This window comes from Octopus sinensis, linkage group LG1 (assembly GCF_006345805.1).
Source record: "Octopus sinensis linkage group LG1, ASM634580v1, whole genome shotgun sequence".
Lineage (NCBI taxonomy): Eukaryota > Metazoa > Mollusca > Cephalopoda > Octopoda > Octopodidae > Octopus > Octopus sinensis.
The window spans coordinates 155,033,133-155,047,038 of NC_042997.1; the positions used below are offsets into that span (position 1 = coordinate 155,033,133).

General features: G+C 36.3%; 1 protein-coding gene across 3 annotated transcripts in view; it reads right to left on the bottom strand.

Moving 5' to 3' along the window:
- LOC115232685 (GATOR complex protein Iml1) overlaps window positions 1–13,906 on the bottom strand; it is a 120,937-nt gene that overhangs the window by 35,246 nt on the left and 71,785 nt on the right. For all 3 annotated transcript variants that reach the window (XM_029777084.2, XM_029777077.2, XM_029802710.2), the window contains 2 exons: window positions 1,758–1,902; window positions 713–806 (listed from right to left, as the gene is read on the bottom strand). In XM_029777084.2, the coding sequence (XP_029632944.1) occupies window positions 713–806; window positions 1,758–1,902 (239 nt within the window). The remainder of the gene's footprint in view (window positions 1–712; window positions 807–1,757; window positions 1,903–13,906) is intronic.

Genomic DNA, 13,906 nt, shown 5'->3' on the forward strand with positions numbered 1-13,906 from the left:
TATCTACCAGCTTTGCCATTCAACTGCTTCATCTCTTAATTGCAACAAGTATATAAGGATTTTGTTATCTTGAATATTCCAGCTTATCGAGTAATTAATTTGATCCATCATGTGGAAAAAGTTTTTAAAATTTGATAAAAACCTGTGGAAGCCATGTCACTGAAGTCCATATTAAACATCACAATCATCTTGCTTCCATTATCCATCCTTACAAAGTGACAGAACCCCTTATAAACACTAAATATCAAATCAATGAAAAGGGTTTTATTTAATTTAATTTACTTTTCCACCATCACCACTATGTGAAGGCACATGGTTTAGTGGTTAGAGCATCGGGCTTATAATTATGAGGTTGTGAGTTCAATTCCTGGACTAGGCTGTGTGTCATGTTTTTGAACAAGACATTATTTCACATTGATCCAGTTCACTCACTTGTAGAAGTGAGTTGCAATGTCACTGATGTCAAGCTCTATCATCTTTTACCTTTCCCTTAGACAACACTGATGGCTTGGGGAGGAGAGACTGGTATGCATAGGCAACTGCTGGTCTTCCACAAAGCAACCTTACCTTGATTATGCCTCAGAGAGGAACTTTCAAGGTGCAATACCAAGGTCATTCATGACCAAAAGGGGGTCTTTACCCATCTTTTTACCCACCATCACCACCACAACCACTACTTAAATTTAACATTGATATAGTAGAAACACTTAACCTGTGATAATCTTTGTGATATCAGCTCCCTGAACAATTGCTCTGTGTCCATTGGAGGCTTTCGGTAGCATTTCTCATCTGGGTTGCTTGGTAGACTGTTGATAAAATGCATAAAATTTAATTAAATAAACAAAAGTGTATTCTCTGAGTAGAACTGAATCTAAATTGATGTTTGCAAAAATGTTAACATTTTTAATATGTTAAAGAATTAGAAAGTAGAATATTCTATACAAAATTATAATAAAAATATTCTATATGAAAACTAGTAAATTAAAATGGAAAATATTCTTGGGAGAATAAAGAAAATCATTTTACTAGAAAACTTAAATGATAACAGTTATTGTTCATTTGCTAAAGAACCTATCCTTTAAAAGGAAACACAGCTCTCTCTTGACAAAATATATAAGTATTGTTATACTTATTATACTAGGGGTTGAGTTTTTTTTTTTTTTCCAATTAAACACATGTACTATTTATTCTATCTTCGCTTTAGTTTTTATTTGTATTATCTTTAGTTCACACATCTGTCTCACATTCTATGACCTCATCAAATGACTCTCCGTCCCATGTGTCTCCTCTTGTCCTGCTTATTCCAGTTTATCCTTCTGTGGTATGTATCTCTATCTGCACATACATTTACATGTGTGTGTGTGTGCATGTGTGTTTGTGTGTGTGTGTGTGTGTGTGTGTGTGTGTGTGTGCATGCGTGTATGTATATTACACTGTTTGTACTTGCCCATATTTTTTTCTCCTTCTGTCTTTAGTATGTGTATGTATGTCTTGTGTGCATAAGAATTATCTTCTTAAATTTACACATCTAGTAAATTAAAATTAAACTTCTTGATGTCCTCTATGCAATTTGGAAAAATAAGCTTCTAGTTTTAGGGGGGTTTTTTTACTACCTCTAAATTTCAGATAGTAAATCTGTAAACATATCTTTATAGTTATAGGTTAACTCATGTATGTCATGCTAGATATGAGAATCAATGAACTAATAATCTTTATATTATCGCAAATCTTTTTCTGAAAAATTTTGTGAAACTTACTTTGTCCAGTATTCACTGTTCACAATTTCAGGCAGAATGATGTAATGATAAACTACAAAATCAGCATTCAAACTACGCAGATCTGGGAAGAAGTCTGTTGTAATTGGTAAAGATGCTGGAATTGTTAGAGACTTCCAATCAACACCTGTAAAAATGAAATAAATAAGAACACAAACAATATTATTTACATTGCACAAGGTTACTAATACTGTTTAAGGTTATTAGTTTGGTGTCACCAATGACCAACTTCAAATACCAGTAAATCAATGCAAAATATATGAAGAACACGTTTAACAGCAAAAAGCAAGAAAAACAAAAGCTGCTAGTAAATAAGTTAATGCCAACAATTTGATGCCTTAGTGAAACTTTGTAAAATAAAGCAATAAGTTAATTTTGTGCTCAGTTCCAAATATTACTCAATAGACTCAATAATCTGTTGTTTTCACAAGAGAAGATTTGAAGCCTCATTTTAAAGTGAATAGATATTTACCAAATTATCAATGAAGAACTACTATAAAAAAAAACTACTCAGACTCTCCTTTCTTTTCTCTTTGATATTAAATTATGAACTTTCAGAGTATCTACTTATCTATGAAGAACTACTATAAACTCTCACATTCCTGAATTTCCTGTTCTGCTTAATTTATATGTATTTTTTATACTCATTTCTGTATATCTATTTTATAAACGCTTCAATGTCATTAACAACTGCCTATCAATCTTTTATTTTATTGTGCTTTTATTAACTCAACTGGAATATTGCCTATAGCTAACTCTTGTCTACCTATATTCTGCTTCCTTTCATCCAATGCTGGATTTAAAGTTTCTGGCCCAGTTTGAGTATTAACTGTCAACATCTAGCATGCCTTTGCCTGACATATTTGCACCCATTATACATACATACATACATACATACATACATACATACATACCATACATACATACCATACATACATACATACATACATACATACATACATACTACATACATACATACATACATACATACACATACGTACATATTCATGTTTTAAGTTCTATTACATGTGTGTGAGTGAGAGAGAGAGAGAGAAAGAGAGATGATTATTGTTTCTAGCTATGAACTAAAGATTAGCTAGAAAATGGCAAAACTTCTTTGGCACTAGTTTTATTTCATTGCATAATAACTGCAAACAGTAGAAATCATGGGACAATGACAGTGGTAATCACAACTGAAGAGTATAATATTTAGATTAATCCCTTTCAATTGAAAGCTGAAGGACTACCAAGTTAGATGTTACTTTAAATCTTTCTAAGGAGAGGAAGGAGTCAATAAAATAAGTACTCTCAACACAGCATTCCAATCAAAAAACTATATTCTGCCCTTAGCTGAAAGAATATGCTCACAGATTACATACAGATGCATACACTCAGTATTCAAATCATAGTTGAGTTAGTCAACCACTCACTATACAGACTCAGACAATCACTGTACAAACCAATGAGAGAATTTCTACATAGCCATTTGATCTGCTAGAAATAATAGCTAAATCCCTCTCAAATTACACTCCACTGTAATGTAGTCTTAGGTGCATTATGTCTTTTGGAAATTATAAAGACAGAATGATCAGGCTTAAAATGCCTTTGATCATAGGTCAGCTTGATAAGATCTGCTTGATAGCATGGGGTCAAATGACAACAACAGACACTGTTAATGTACAGACCACCACTCTTAATGCACAGACAACTGTTGTAAATGTCTAAAGAACCACCATCGATGCTCAGCCAACTGATCAATGCTCAGTCCACCACTGACAATGCTCAGACAGCCACTGTCAATGCTCAGACAACCACTGCCAATAACTAGATACTTTTTGTAAATACTCAAACAACCACTGTTAATGCTCAGACAACCACTCAATACTCAGACATCATCCACTATCAATGCTCAGACAGCAATTGTATCCACTGTACATGCACAGACAACCTGTATACATATTCAGACAATTATTGTAAATGTCTAGACAACCACTATCAATGTTGAAACAATGACATTTAAATGTTCAGACAAACTGTAAACATGAATGCATATATAAAAAAAAAATCCTCAAAATTAATTTTCATTACATTTTTCAAAAAGAACATAAATTTTTAGTCATAGAAATTTAACATAAAACAAATATTCAACAAACAAAAACCAAACTGAACACATTAAAACTGTAAGTTAGGCAACATTAATAACAACTGCATATACATATATATATAGGTACATATACACAAATGCATGAGATGGAGGGCAAGAGACAACATTGAGCATAAGTGCATTCATTCTTCTTAATTATTCAAATAGCAGAATAACTTTTTTTTAAAAATTGCTTCAAGCAGTTTGAGAGATAAATAATACTGTTTAATAAAGGTGACATTAGTTAAGGATATTAAATTAGGAGTTGCTATTGATCATAATTGTTATGATTATAAGAAAGACAAAGAGAAGTTATATTAGGAGATACGATGAAAAAATTAAGATGTTGCCTTCAAAAAAGGTGACATAAAAAAGAAGTTTTCAGTTAAGTGGCAGATCTAAAAGATTTAACCCTTTAGCATTGAAACATCTCAAAGTTACAAGATAATTCATGATTAATTCAAGCCAATGTGAATAAAACAGCTTACATTTGACAGAATAATCTGAATGCTAAAGGGTTAAGAAATAAGTGTAATTATTGCATGAGAATACAAATAATAGATTTCTTTGCTGCATTTGTTTAAGTAAATAGATAGATAGGGCCTCCATCGGTCATGGCTGACCATGGATGATGTCATCCGTCCATTGAGTTGTCTATTCAGTTTTTGCAATGCCTCCTGTGGCTGTAGAGACCGATGCGAGAATGGCAGTCTCATTTGCAGAGGTCACACCTATACGTTGAATCCAGTCTGTTGGCTGTCATTTCTTTTCTGCAGGCTCAGTTTAAGTAAATATTTATCTATATAAATACACACACACACATGTAGAATAAGTTGGAGTCAACAAGAAGGAGTGCAGTTGGACATTTATTTGTAATCACTACAATTGTTTCCATACAACATAGTTCTCCAGGCTTGCAGTTGTTTGGTTATGTAACTGTTTCCCTGCATTATGATAACTAGTTGTGTTTCCTCAGGCAATATATAAATATTGTCTCCTGAGGAATAAATATTGCTTTAGGAAACACCACTTGATCTCATAATGCAGGAAAACTGTTACATAACCAAATACCTGCAAGCCTGGAGAACTACATTGCATGGAAACAACTGTAGTGATTACAAACAAATAGTCAATTGTATCTCTTCGTGTTGACTCCAATTTATTCAATTATCTATTCACATACTACAGAAGCCCCAACACAAATCTGGCAGTACGTATAATACTACTACTGGATAGCACCAGATGAAATATGAAGGTGGACAAGCTTTAGACTGTATTCTACTATGTTCTTAACAGAATATAACATTACAATATATATATGATGGCTGCCCCCTCGTTATCAAGTATGGCCATTGCACGAAGCTTAACTGTTATTGGTGCTGAGATCGAATGTGACTTTTATTTGCTTTTTAAGGATACACCCAGCTATTCAGTTGAGACTCACAGCACTATCATCAATCATGAACAATGTTGCTATCGAGCAATGTCTGTGCAAGAAGATTTTTTTTAAAGTGGGGAAAGGCTGTGCACTGAGTCAATCCCACTCACTAAGCAACAGCAGCCATAATCCGAAAAGAAGAACAAGTAAACATCATCGGTAACCACTGAGCCACAGGTTTTATGTTGGAGTTATCCCAGTTACATGAGTTACCTTCTCCTAGAAGGATGCCCTAACAAAGGCTAGGAGTCCTTCACTCCCAATGGTTTAACCATGCAATCAGGTATTCAGTCTGATTATTTCTATGTCCCCGCACATGATACAGCCTTAATGCTCAGAATGTTATATATAAATGTACAAAAGTTCTAAACTTAATCATGTGTTCATTCACTAGAAACACATATATATTGATATATACATACATAAATATATATATATATATATTGATATATAGATATTGATATATACATAAATATATATATTGATATATACATACATATGTGTGTGAGTGTGTGTATGAATAAATAAAGCAAATGAAAGACGGAAGATGGAATATATGAGAATTTATTATTAATCACGGCAACTGTTTAGACACATCTAGCATTGTGTTCATTTCGCATTTTTACCATCTGTTATTTTATTTTTGATCTATATAAATGAAAATATTTCCTCCATCTGGCTGCTTTTCTTTCCACAAAATGAGAAGTTACATTGTGGAACTGTTATTTTAACGAGTTATATCTATTTATCACCCGACAAGATACATCTGCACTGCCGGATGCTCCTGAACTAGTTGTCGAGTATCCTACCCATGAGGGATTGATGCTAGATGTATCAAAACAATCATCATGATTAATAATAAATTCTCATGTATTCCATCTTCCGTCTTTCATTTGCCTTATACATAACAATCACTGTGAAAGTGACTATGCTATGCCAGTAAGCTACCACATGCAAACCATTCGTTTTATCATCCATTATATGAATAAATATATAAATATATATATATCCATGTTGGATCGTTAGCCCCTACACGCAATTTTTTTCTCTCCTTGTTTCTTTTCTGTGTATCTTTCTGTCGAAGAGCATAGGCTCGAAACATAAAAGACTTGTTTTATTTCTATTCCTGAGCGCCATACTAATACATTATTTGTTTGTACTCCACCTGCCTTCGTCTTTTGTTTATTTTCGTAAACCTTCCCGTTATATATATATATGTATGGCATTTGAGTTTCATATGGTGGCTTGTTCAAGCAGTTAACACAGATTTTGCAAAAAATTTTGACTCTACTCTTTGTATTGAGTCCTCCTTAGTATTGAGTCTTAGTACTGAGTCCTCCAATGTTCCATTGTTATGCTTAAAACTTGCTTTAAAATAATAACCTCAATTTAATGTGTGTGTGCAAGTATGTATGAGCATAAGAGTGTTGGCATGTTGTGTGCAAGTGTGTGTGTGTGTGTGTGGCTAGGTGCCTTTTGCTGAAATATATCAACAAAGATCATCATTGAGGAAAAACAAAGTGTTTTCAAATAAAACTCTCCAAGGGGGTATTTGTTTTTCCACTTTCGATAGTCCCTTATCACTTGCATTATCAAGTGACAAGGGATTATATATATGCAATGGAAACCTGTAATCAATTATTCTGTTGTTCATAAATTACTTGATACAAAATATTAAAAAAAAAGTATACAAAGGCAGAAAAGATATAAGATGTGCAACAACTGTAGAGGAAGGTGTGTAGTACGATCGAATGAACAGCAATGCAAAGTCGAGAGACAGTTGGGGCAGTGCAAGACATGAAACGAAAAAAAAATAAAGAGAATAGCAAACACATCAGTTGGTTTGTCCACTGGTATGAGTGTGTTGGTGCAGACATGTTATATATAAGTGGATGTGGATAATACATGCTGATTATAGATGTGATAAGAGTTAGAAAGAAGTGAATGATTCAGTGGACCTAAGATGAAACAGGTATAACAAACCTAAGATAAGGAGATGAACCCTAGACTGAGATTTCACATATGGAAAGATATAGAATCCAGCTCAACATAGAAAAGTATTTACTATGATTAGTAATAATAATCAAGATCTTCCTTTTTTTTCTTTCATCTTGTGAGGAGGAGGAGGAGAGAGAGAGATGTATCCTAAAACAGGAAGTCTGGCCTAAATACTTGCAAAAGAGTGAAGTTTACTAAAGGGAGCGAAGGACCAAGTGATAAAAAAAACGAAAAATAATTCATGAACTTTTGCATTTTCTAACCTAGTGAAGTTGGATTATTCTCCTGTTTCTTCTCATATCCATGGAAATATCAATCTTGTATTTCAATTAAAAAAATCTAACAGGTGGATTGAATTCTAATTATAAATGTAGGACATATGTCTAACTATGTTATATTGATGGTGAAAATTATAATCCAGTTCAGTTATAGTTGTTATATTCTTTTTATATTGTATACTTCCTTTTTTAAAAAACAAGTCAATGAGGAGGCATCTGTATGAACACTCTACCAGCAAGAAACAAGTCATATCTACAGTACTGACTTACAAAAACATTTAATATACATTACAGTATATCATGGTTGCATAAGGAAATACCGCATCCCTACAAGTCATTAATATCCACATCCACACAACATAGACTAGTGAAGAATGTATCCCCACCCACCACAGCAGGGACTAGTCATTAGTGACTTTGGACTTCAGGCCAGAAGGATGCTAAGAAGCAGGCCAATCTGGAAAAGAAGGATTTGGAAGCTTAAGGATCCTTTATATGGTCAGAGATTTAGGGACACACTAACTGAGAAATTTGACGAGAAGGAGGAAGAATTACAGACCTGTATCATAGAGGGCAACTGGGGGACAGATTACTGAATACCACAGACCAAATCTGCAGCTGATGCAAAGTCCCAACCAAACATCGGGTGACGTGGTGGTGGAATGATGTTGTACACAAGGTCATTAGAGCTAAAAAACAGGACTGGAAGAGTGGTGGTAGCAGGAAACTATATCAGGTAGTTATGAGAGAGGCTAGAAGACAGGTGTACACAGCCAGGGAAGTTTGCCAATGTTCTGCATTATAAGGATCAAAGGCTTGAAGTGCTTCAAACTGATAAACAATGTGTCAGAGAAAGTCGTGATGTGGTAAGGGAGAAATGTTTGCATAGATGATGGCTCACTTGCATTTAGTGATTCTGCAAAGAAGGAGGCTTGGAAGTGCTACTATGAAAGGCTGCTAAATGTGGACCCAACAAATGCCAGCTATTTGAATCGACAGTAACTTAGTAAATGAAACAATTAAGGATATAAAGACAGGGAAAGCCTCTAGCCCACCATGCTTAAAATCTTTGGTGGAGTGGGATATAACCTGGTCACCCATATAGTCAATCAAGTTGTCCACAAGGGAGTCATACCCAATGACTGACATTATAATCAACTGCTACAAAAGCAAAGGTGATACCCTTGACAGAAATAATTACAGGGATATCAAATAGCTGGACCAGATGTTGAAAGTTGCAGAAAGGATAATAGATGAAATGCAGTTTGGATTTGTGCCAGGAAGAAGCACCATCAATGCTGTCTTCCTGGTGAGACAATGGCAGAAGAAATACCTGGCCAAAAATAAACCCCTGTATCTGGCTTTTGTTGACATAGAGAAAGCTTTTGACAGAGTCCCCTGCTCCCTTATTTGGTGAGCAATGTGGAAGCTGGGGATAGGTGAGAGGTTAGTGAGAGTTGTGCAAACCATGTACAGGAATGCTGTTAGTAAGGTGAGAGTCACAAATTAGTATAGGAAGGAGTTTAGTGTACAAGTAAGAGTTCACCAGGTGTCAATTCTTATTCCCAACTCCAAGCTATAACTAAGGAATTTAAGACTGGATGCCCCTGGGAGCTCCTCTATACTGATGACCTTGTTCTTATTGCTGAATCACTACCAGAACTAAAGAAATTTCAGGTATGGAAGCAAGGTCTGGATTCAAAGGGCCTTAGAATTAATATAGCAAAGACCAAAGTATTGATAAACAGGAAAACAGATAAATCACAAGCACCTTCAGGGAGATGGCCCTGCTTGATATGTAGAAAAGATGTCAGGAAAAACTCCATAAGGTGTACCCAGTGCAAGTTGTGGGCACGTAAGAGGTATCACTGGATGACAAATGGAGAAAGTAATCTTTTCATGTGGCAGACGTACAGGTACATTACACATCAGGAATGTACAAAAAAATAGACTCCCTCTTGTGCCAGGGGGGATCCCTAGAAGTAGTAGACAGTTTCCATTACTTAGGTGACCAAGTTAGTAGTGGGGGTGGTCATTCTGAAATCATAGCTGCTACAATAAGAATAGGCTGGGTGAAGTCCAGAGAGCTACTATCTCTGTTAGTAGCAAAGGGCATTTCCCTCAGAGTGAAAGGCAGATTGTATGATGCCTATGTACAGAGAGCTATGCTACATAGCAGTGAGACATGGACTGTGACTATTGAGGATATGTGAAGACTAGAAAGAAGTGAAGCCAGTAGCTTCACTAGATGGGTAATGTCAGTGTGCATATACAATAGAGGGTGATTTGAAAGAAAAAGTGGGTATATATAGCATCACATGTAGTGTGCTAGAGAGAAGACTGCGCTGGTATGAATGAGGATGGTTGCATCAAGAGGTGCTGATCTCAAATTGTAGAGGGAACATGTGGAAGAGGTAGACTAGGAAGACATGGGATGAAGTGGTGAGAAAGGATCTACAAATGTTGGGACTCACAGAGAGGAGGACAAGGCACTGAAACTCCTGGCAATTTGCCATACTTAAAAAGATATGCCAAGCTAAGTAAAATATGGTTGCCCTAACATCCAGGCTTGTTTTTTGAAACCCTCTCCAGCTGTGCTTCCCTAACCTTGCCACATAAAAAGCACCCATGCCAGTGCTGTGTAAAAGTACCCAGTGGTTGGCATTAGGAAAGGCATCCAGCCGTAGAAACCATACCAAAACAGACATGGAGCCTGAACAGCTCTTCAGCTGGCCAGCTATTGCTAAACTGTCCAACCCATGCCAGCATGGAAATGGATGTTAAATGATGATGATCATCAACATCATCGTCGTCATCTTCAAAAAATGAGACATTGGAATTATGTTCATTTAGAATACACTATGGGAGAAAGGAAGATAGCTTGACTATGGCTTGAACACCTTTGATCATTGGTCTTTGGAACAGAGTTGATTGAAAGCTGAATAAAAGCAACTTTTAAAGAATGCTTCTAAATAACGACAGAAAACAATACAGAAGTGTAACAACCACAAGTGTATATAAACAAACTTTTTATAGGAAATATGGTTAGAGAATTAAAAGAAAGAGTAGAGCAGCAAACACATTCATATTCATCTCTCTTACCAAAAGATTCAAAATAATATTAACCAATGGCTAGTATTGCTTTCTCTTCAATAATTGCTTCTTTTTTATCATTATTAGTTGGCTTTTAATGCTCTCTATTTTAAATATGTTAACACTAACTTGACAATTTTCTTTTTATCATTAAGCAGATGCTAGAACATTTTATTCTCTGAATATATTTCACTACAATTTACTTAGTGTTTTACTTAGTGATTCTCTGAATATATTTCACTACATTTACTTAGTGATTCTTTCCTCATTACAAGCTTGGGAAGTAGGCATAAAATAATTCTTTCTACTAGAGGCACAAAACCTGAAATTTTGTGGAAAGGGGCTGGTTGATTACATTGACCCCTTTGCTCAACTGGTACTTCTTTTATCAACCATGAAAGGCCAACCTTGAAAGGATGAAAGCAAAATCAACCACAGCTTAATTTGAAACCAGGGCATTAACTACAATGTTGGTGGTGGTGGTGATGATGATGAAATTCCTAGCCAAAGATAAACCTCTCTACTTGGCTTTCATTGACATGGAGAAAGCCTTTGACAGGGTCCCCCAATCCCTTATCCGATGGTCAATGTGGAAACTAGGGATGGATGAGTGGTTAGTGAGGGGTGCTGTTAGTAAGGTGAGGGTTGGCAACGAGCATAGTGAAGTTCACCAAGAATCAGTCCTCAGCCCCCTCTTGTTCATCATAGTCCTCCAGGCAATAACAGAGGAATTCAAGACAGGCTGCCCCAGGAGCTCTTCTATGCTGATGACCTTGCTCTAATAGCTGAGTCACTACTGGAACTAGAGAAGTTTCAGGTGTGGAAACAAAGTCTAGAATAGAAGAGCCTTAGAGTCAATCTAGCAAAAACCAAAGCCTTAGTAAGTAGGAATGCAGACAAATCACAAATCCCTTCCAGTAGATGGCCCTGCTCAATCTGCAGAAAAGGCATAGCTAGAAACTCCATAAGATGTACCTGGTGTAAGCTATGGGCATATAAGAGGGGCAGCAACATCCAAGGAAGGTTAACTGGGAAGATAGTTTTTGCATGTGGCAGATGCACAGGGACAATAAACACCAAAGATGTACAGAAAACAGATTCCATCACATGCCAGGAGGAAAAACTAGAAGTAGTTGATAGCTTCTGTTACCCAGGTGACCAAGTCAGTAGTGGGGGGTGGATGCTCTGAGAGCATAGCTGCTAGAATAGGAATAGCCTGGACAAAATTCAGAGAGCCCCTACAGCTGCTGGTAACAAAGGCCTCTTGCTCAGAGTGAAAGGTAGACTGTATGATTCATGCATGCGAACAGCCATGTTACATTGCAGTGAAACATGGGCTGTGACTGCTGAGGACATGCATAGGCTTGAAAGAAATGAAGCTAGTATGCTCTACTAGATGTGTAACGTCAGTGTGCATACATGACAGAGTAAGCACCCTGAGAGACATAAGAAACATCAGATGTGGTGTTTAAGAGAGACAATTGTGCTAATATGGTCATGTGTTATTTATGGATGAGGATAGCTGTGTGAAGAAGTGTCGTAACCTAACAATGGAAGGAACTTATGGAAGAAGTAGACCCAAAAATATCTGGGATGAGCTGGTGAAACACAACCTTCGAATGTTGGGCCTCACAGACAAGTGACTGAAGCCTTTGGAGATATGCTGTGCTTGAGAAGACCCAGCCAACCAAATGAGATCTTGTCATTGGCTGATGCCAGTGTTGCATAACTGGCCCATTTAAAAGTACCCCGCAATCATCAGGCAATATACTGTGCTTGAGAAGACCTGTTGACTCAACTGAAATCATTGTCATGGCCAATGCCAGTGCCACCTGCTTGGCACCCGTGCTGGTGGTACATAAAAGGCATCATTCAAGTGTTGCCAATGCCACTTCCGCCTAACTGGCTCCTGTGCTGGTGATACATAAAAAGCACCATCCAAACATGGTTGATACCAGTGCTACCTGACTGGCTCCCTTGCCAGTGGCATGTGAAAAAGCACTACTCAAGCATGGTCGATGCCAGTGCCACCTGACAGGCTCCCATGCCAGCGGCACATCAAAAGTACCCACTACACTATCGGAGTTGTTGGCATTAGGAAGGGCATCCAGCTGTGGAAACCTTACTAGAACAGACTGGAGCCTGGTGCAGCCTCCTGGTGCAGCCTCCTGGCTTGCCAGTTGCTAGTCAAACCATCCAACCCATACCAGAATGGAAAGTGAACATTAAAAGATGATGATGATATCTATCTGCTACAAAAATTGGACTTATTAATTAATTAGTAATTGGACTAAGTGATTAATAAATTTAAAAGAAAGACTGTAAATTATAGATTATATTAAAACCTATTCCAACTCTTCTTCACTACTACCCCAACCACCACAAAAAAAAAAGGAATTGCTGTAACTGAATAGCATAAAAAAAAATAATATAAATATATAAATATAATATTATTATATGATCGAAAGCCACACATCATTTTCCATTCCCACCAGTGGCCATGTGGTTAATCTGCTAGTTTACCGACCTCGTGATTATGAGTTCAAACATTCCTGGTAGTTATAGAGTTGTAATTATTGCAATCTGAAGAAAGGTACATAATTTTGCCTCAGTCTACCTAGCTGATAAGAGACTCCACTTCCACTTCAGAATAAAGTATGTAACAATAAAAACAAATAATAAACTATGTGCTGCAATAACACGAAGGTGTTCACAGTAACAAGGCACAATATCATCCTTCCTCCAACAACAACAACGATAACAACAGCAATAACAATACCTCCAGGCTCTTGGGTTAACAAGGAAACAATGAATGGAAGACAGTCAAGAGAAATGAAAACAGAGTTGTCACAATATTGTTAGTAATATCACTGTAAGAGAAGCAATATCAATATTTTGAATTAAGACAAAGAAAAAACAGACATTCATGCCTACACAATACAATCTGTGAGTGATCTACAACAGAAACATCAACAACAAAAACAAATAATTAACATGCAACCATGATAGACAAAAGCATAAGCAAACTATATTTCCTATTAAAACAAAACAAGAAAAGCAAGCTGATATAAAGGTACTACTTATTATTAGCATCTAATTTCTTTCCCCTCCTCTCTCCATTCATGCTAGCACAGGTTGGACAGACAGATAATTTATTAGTGTTAATATTAATTAAAAGCTG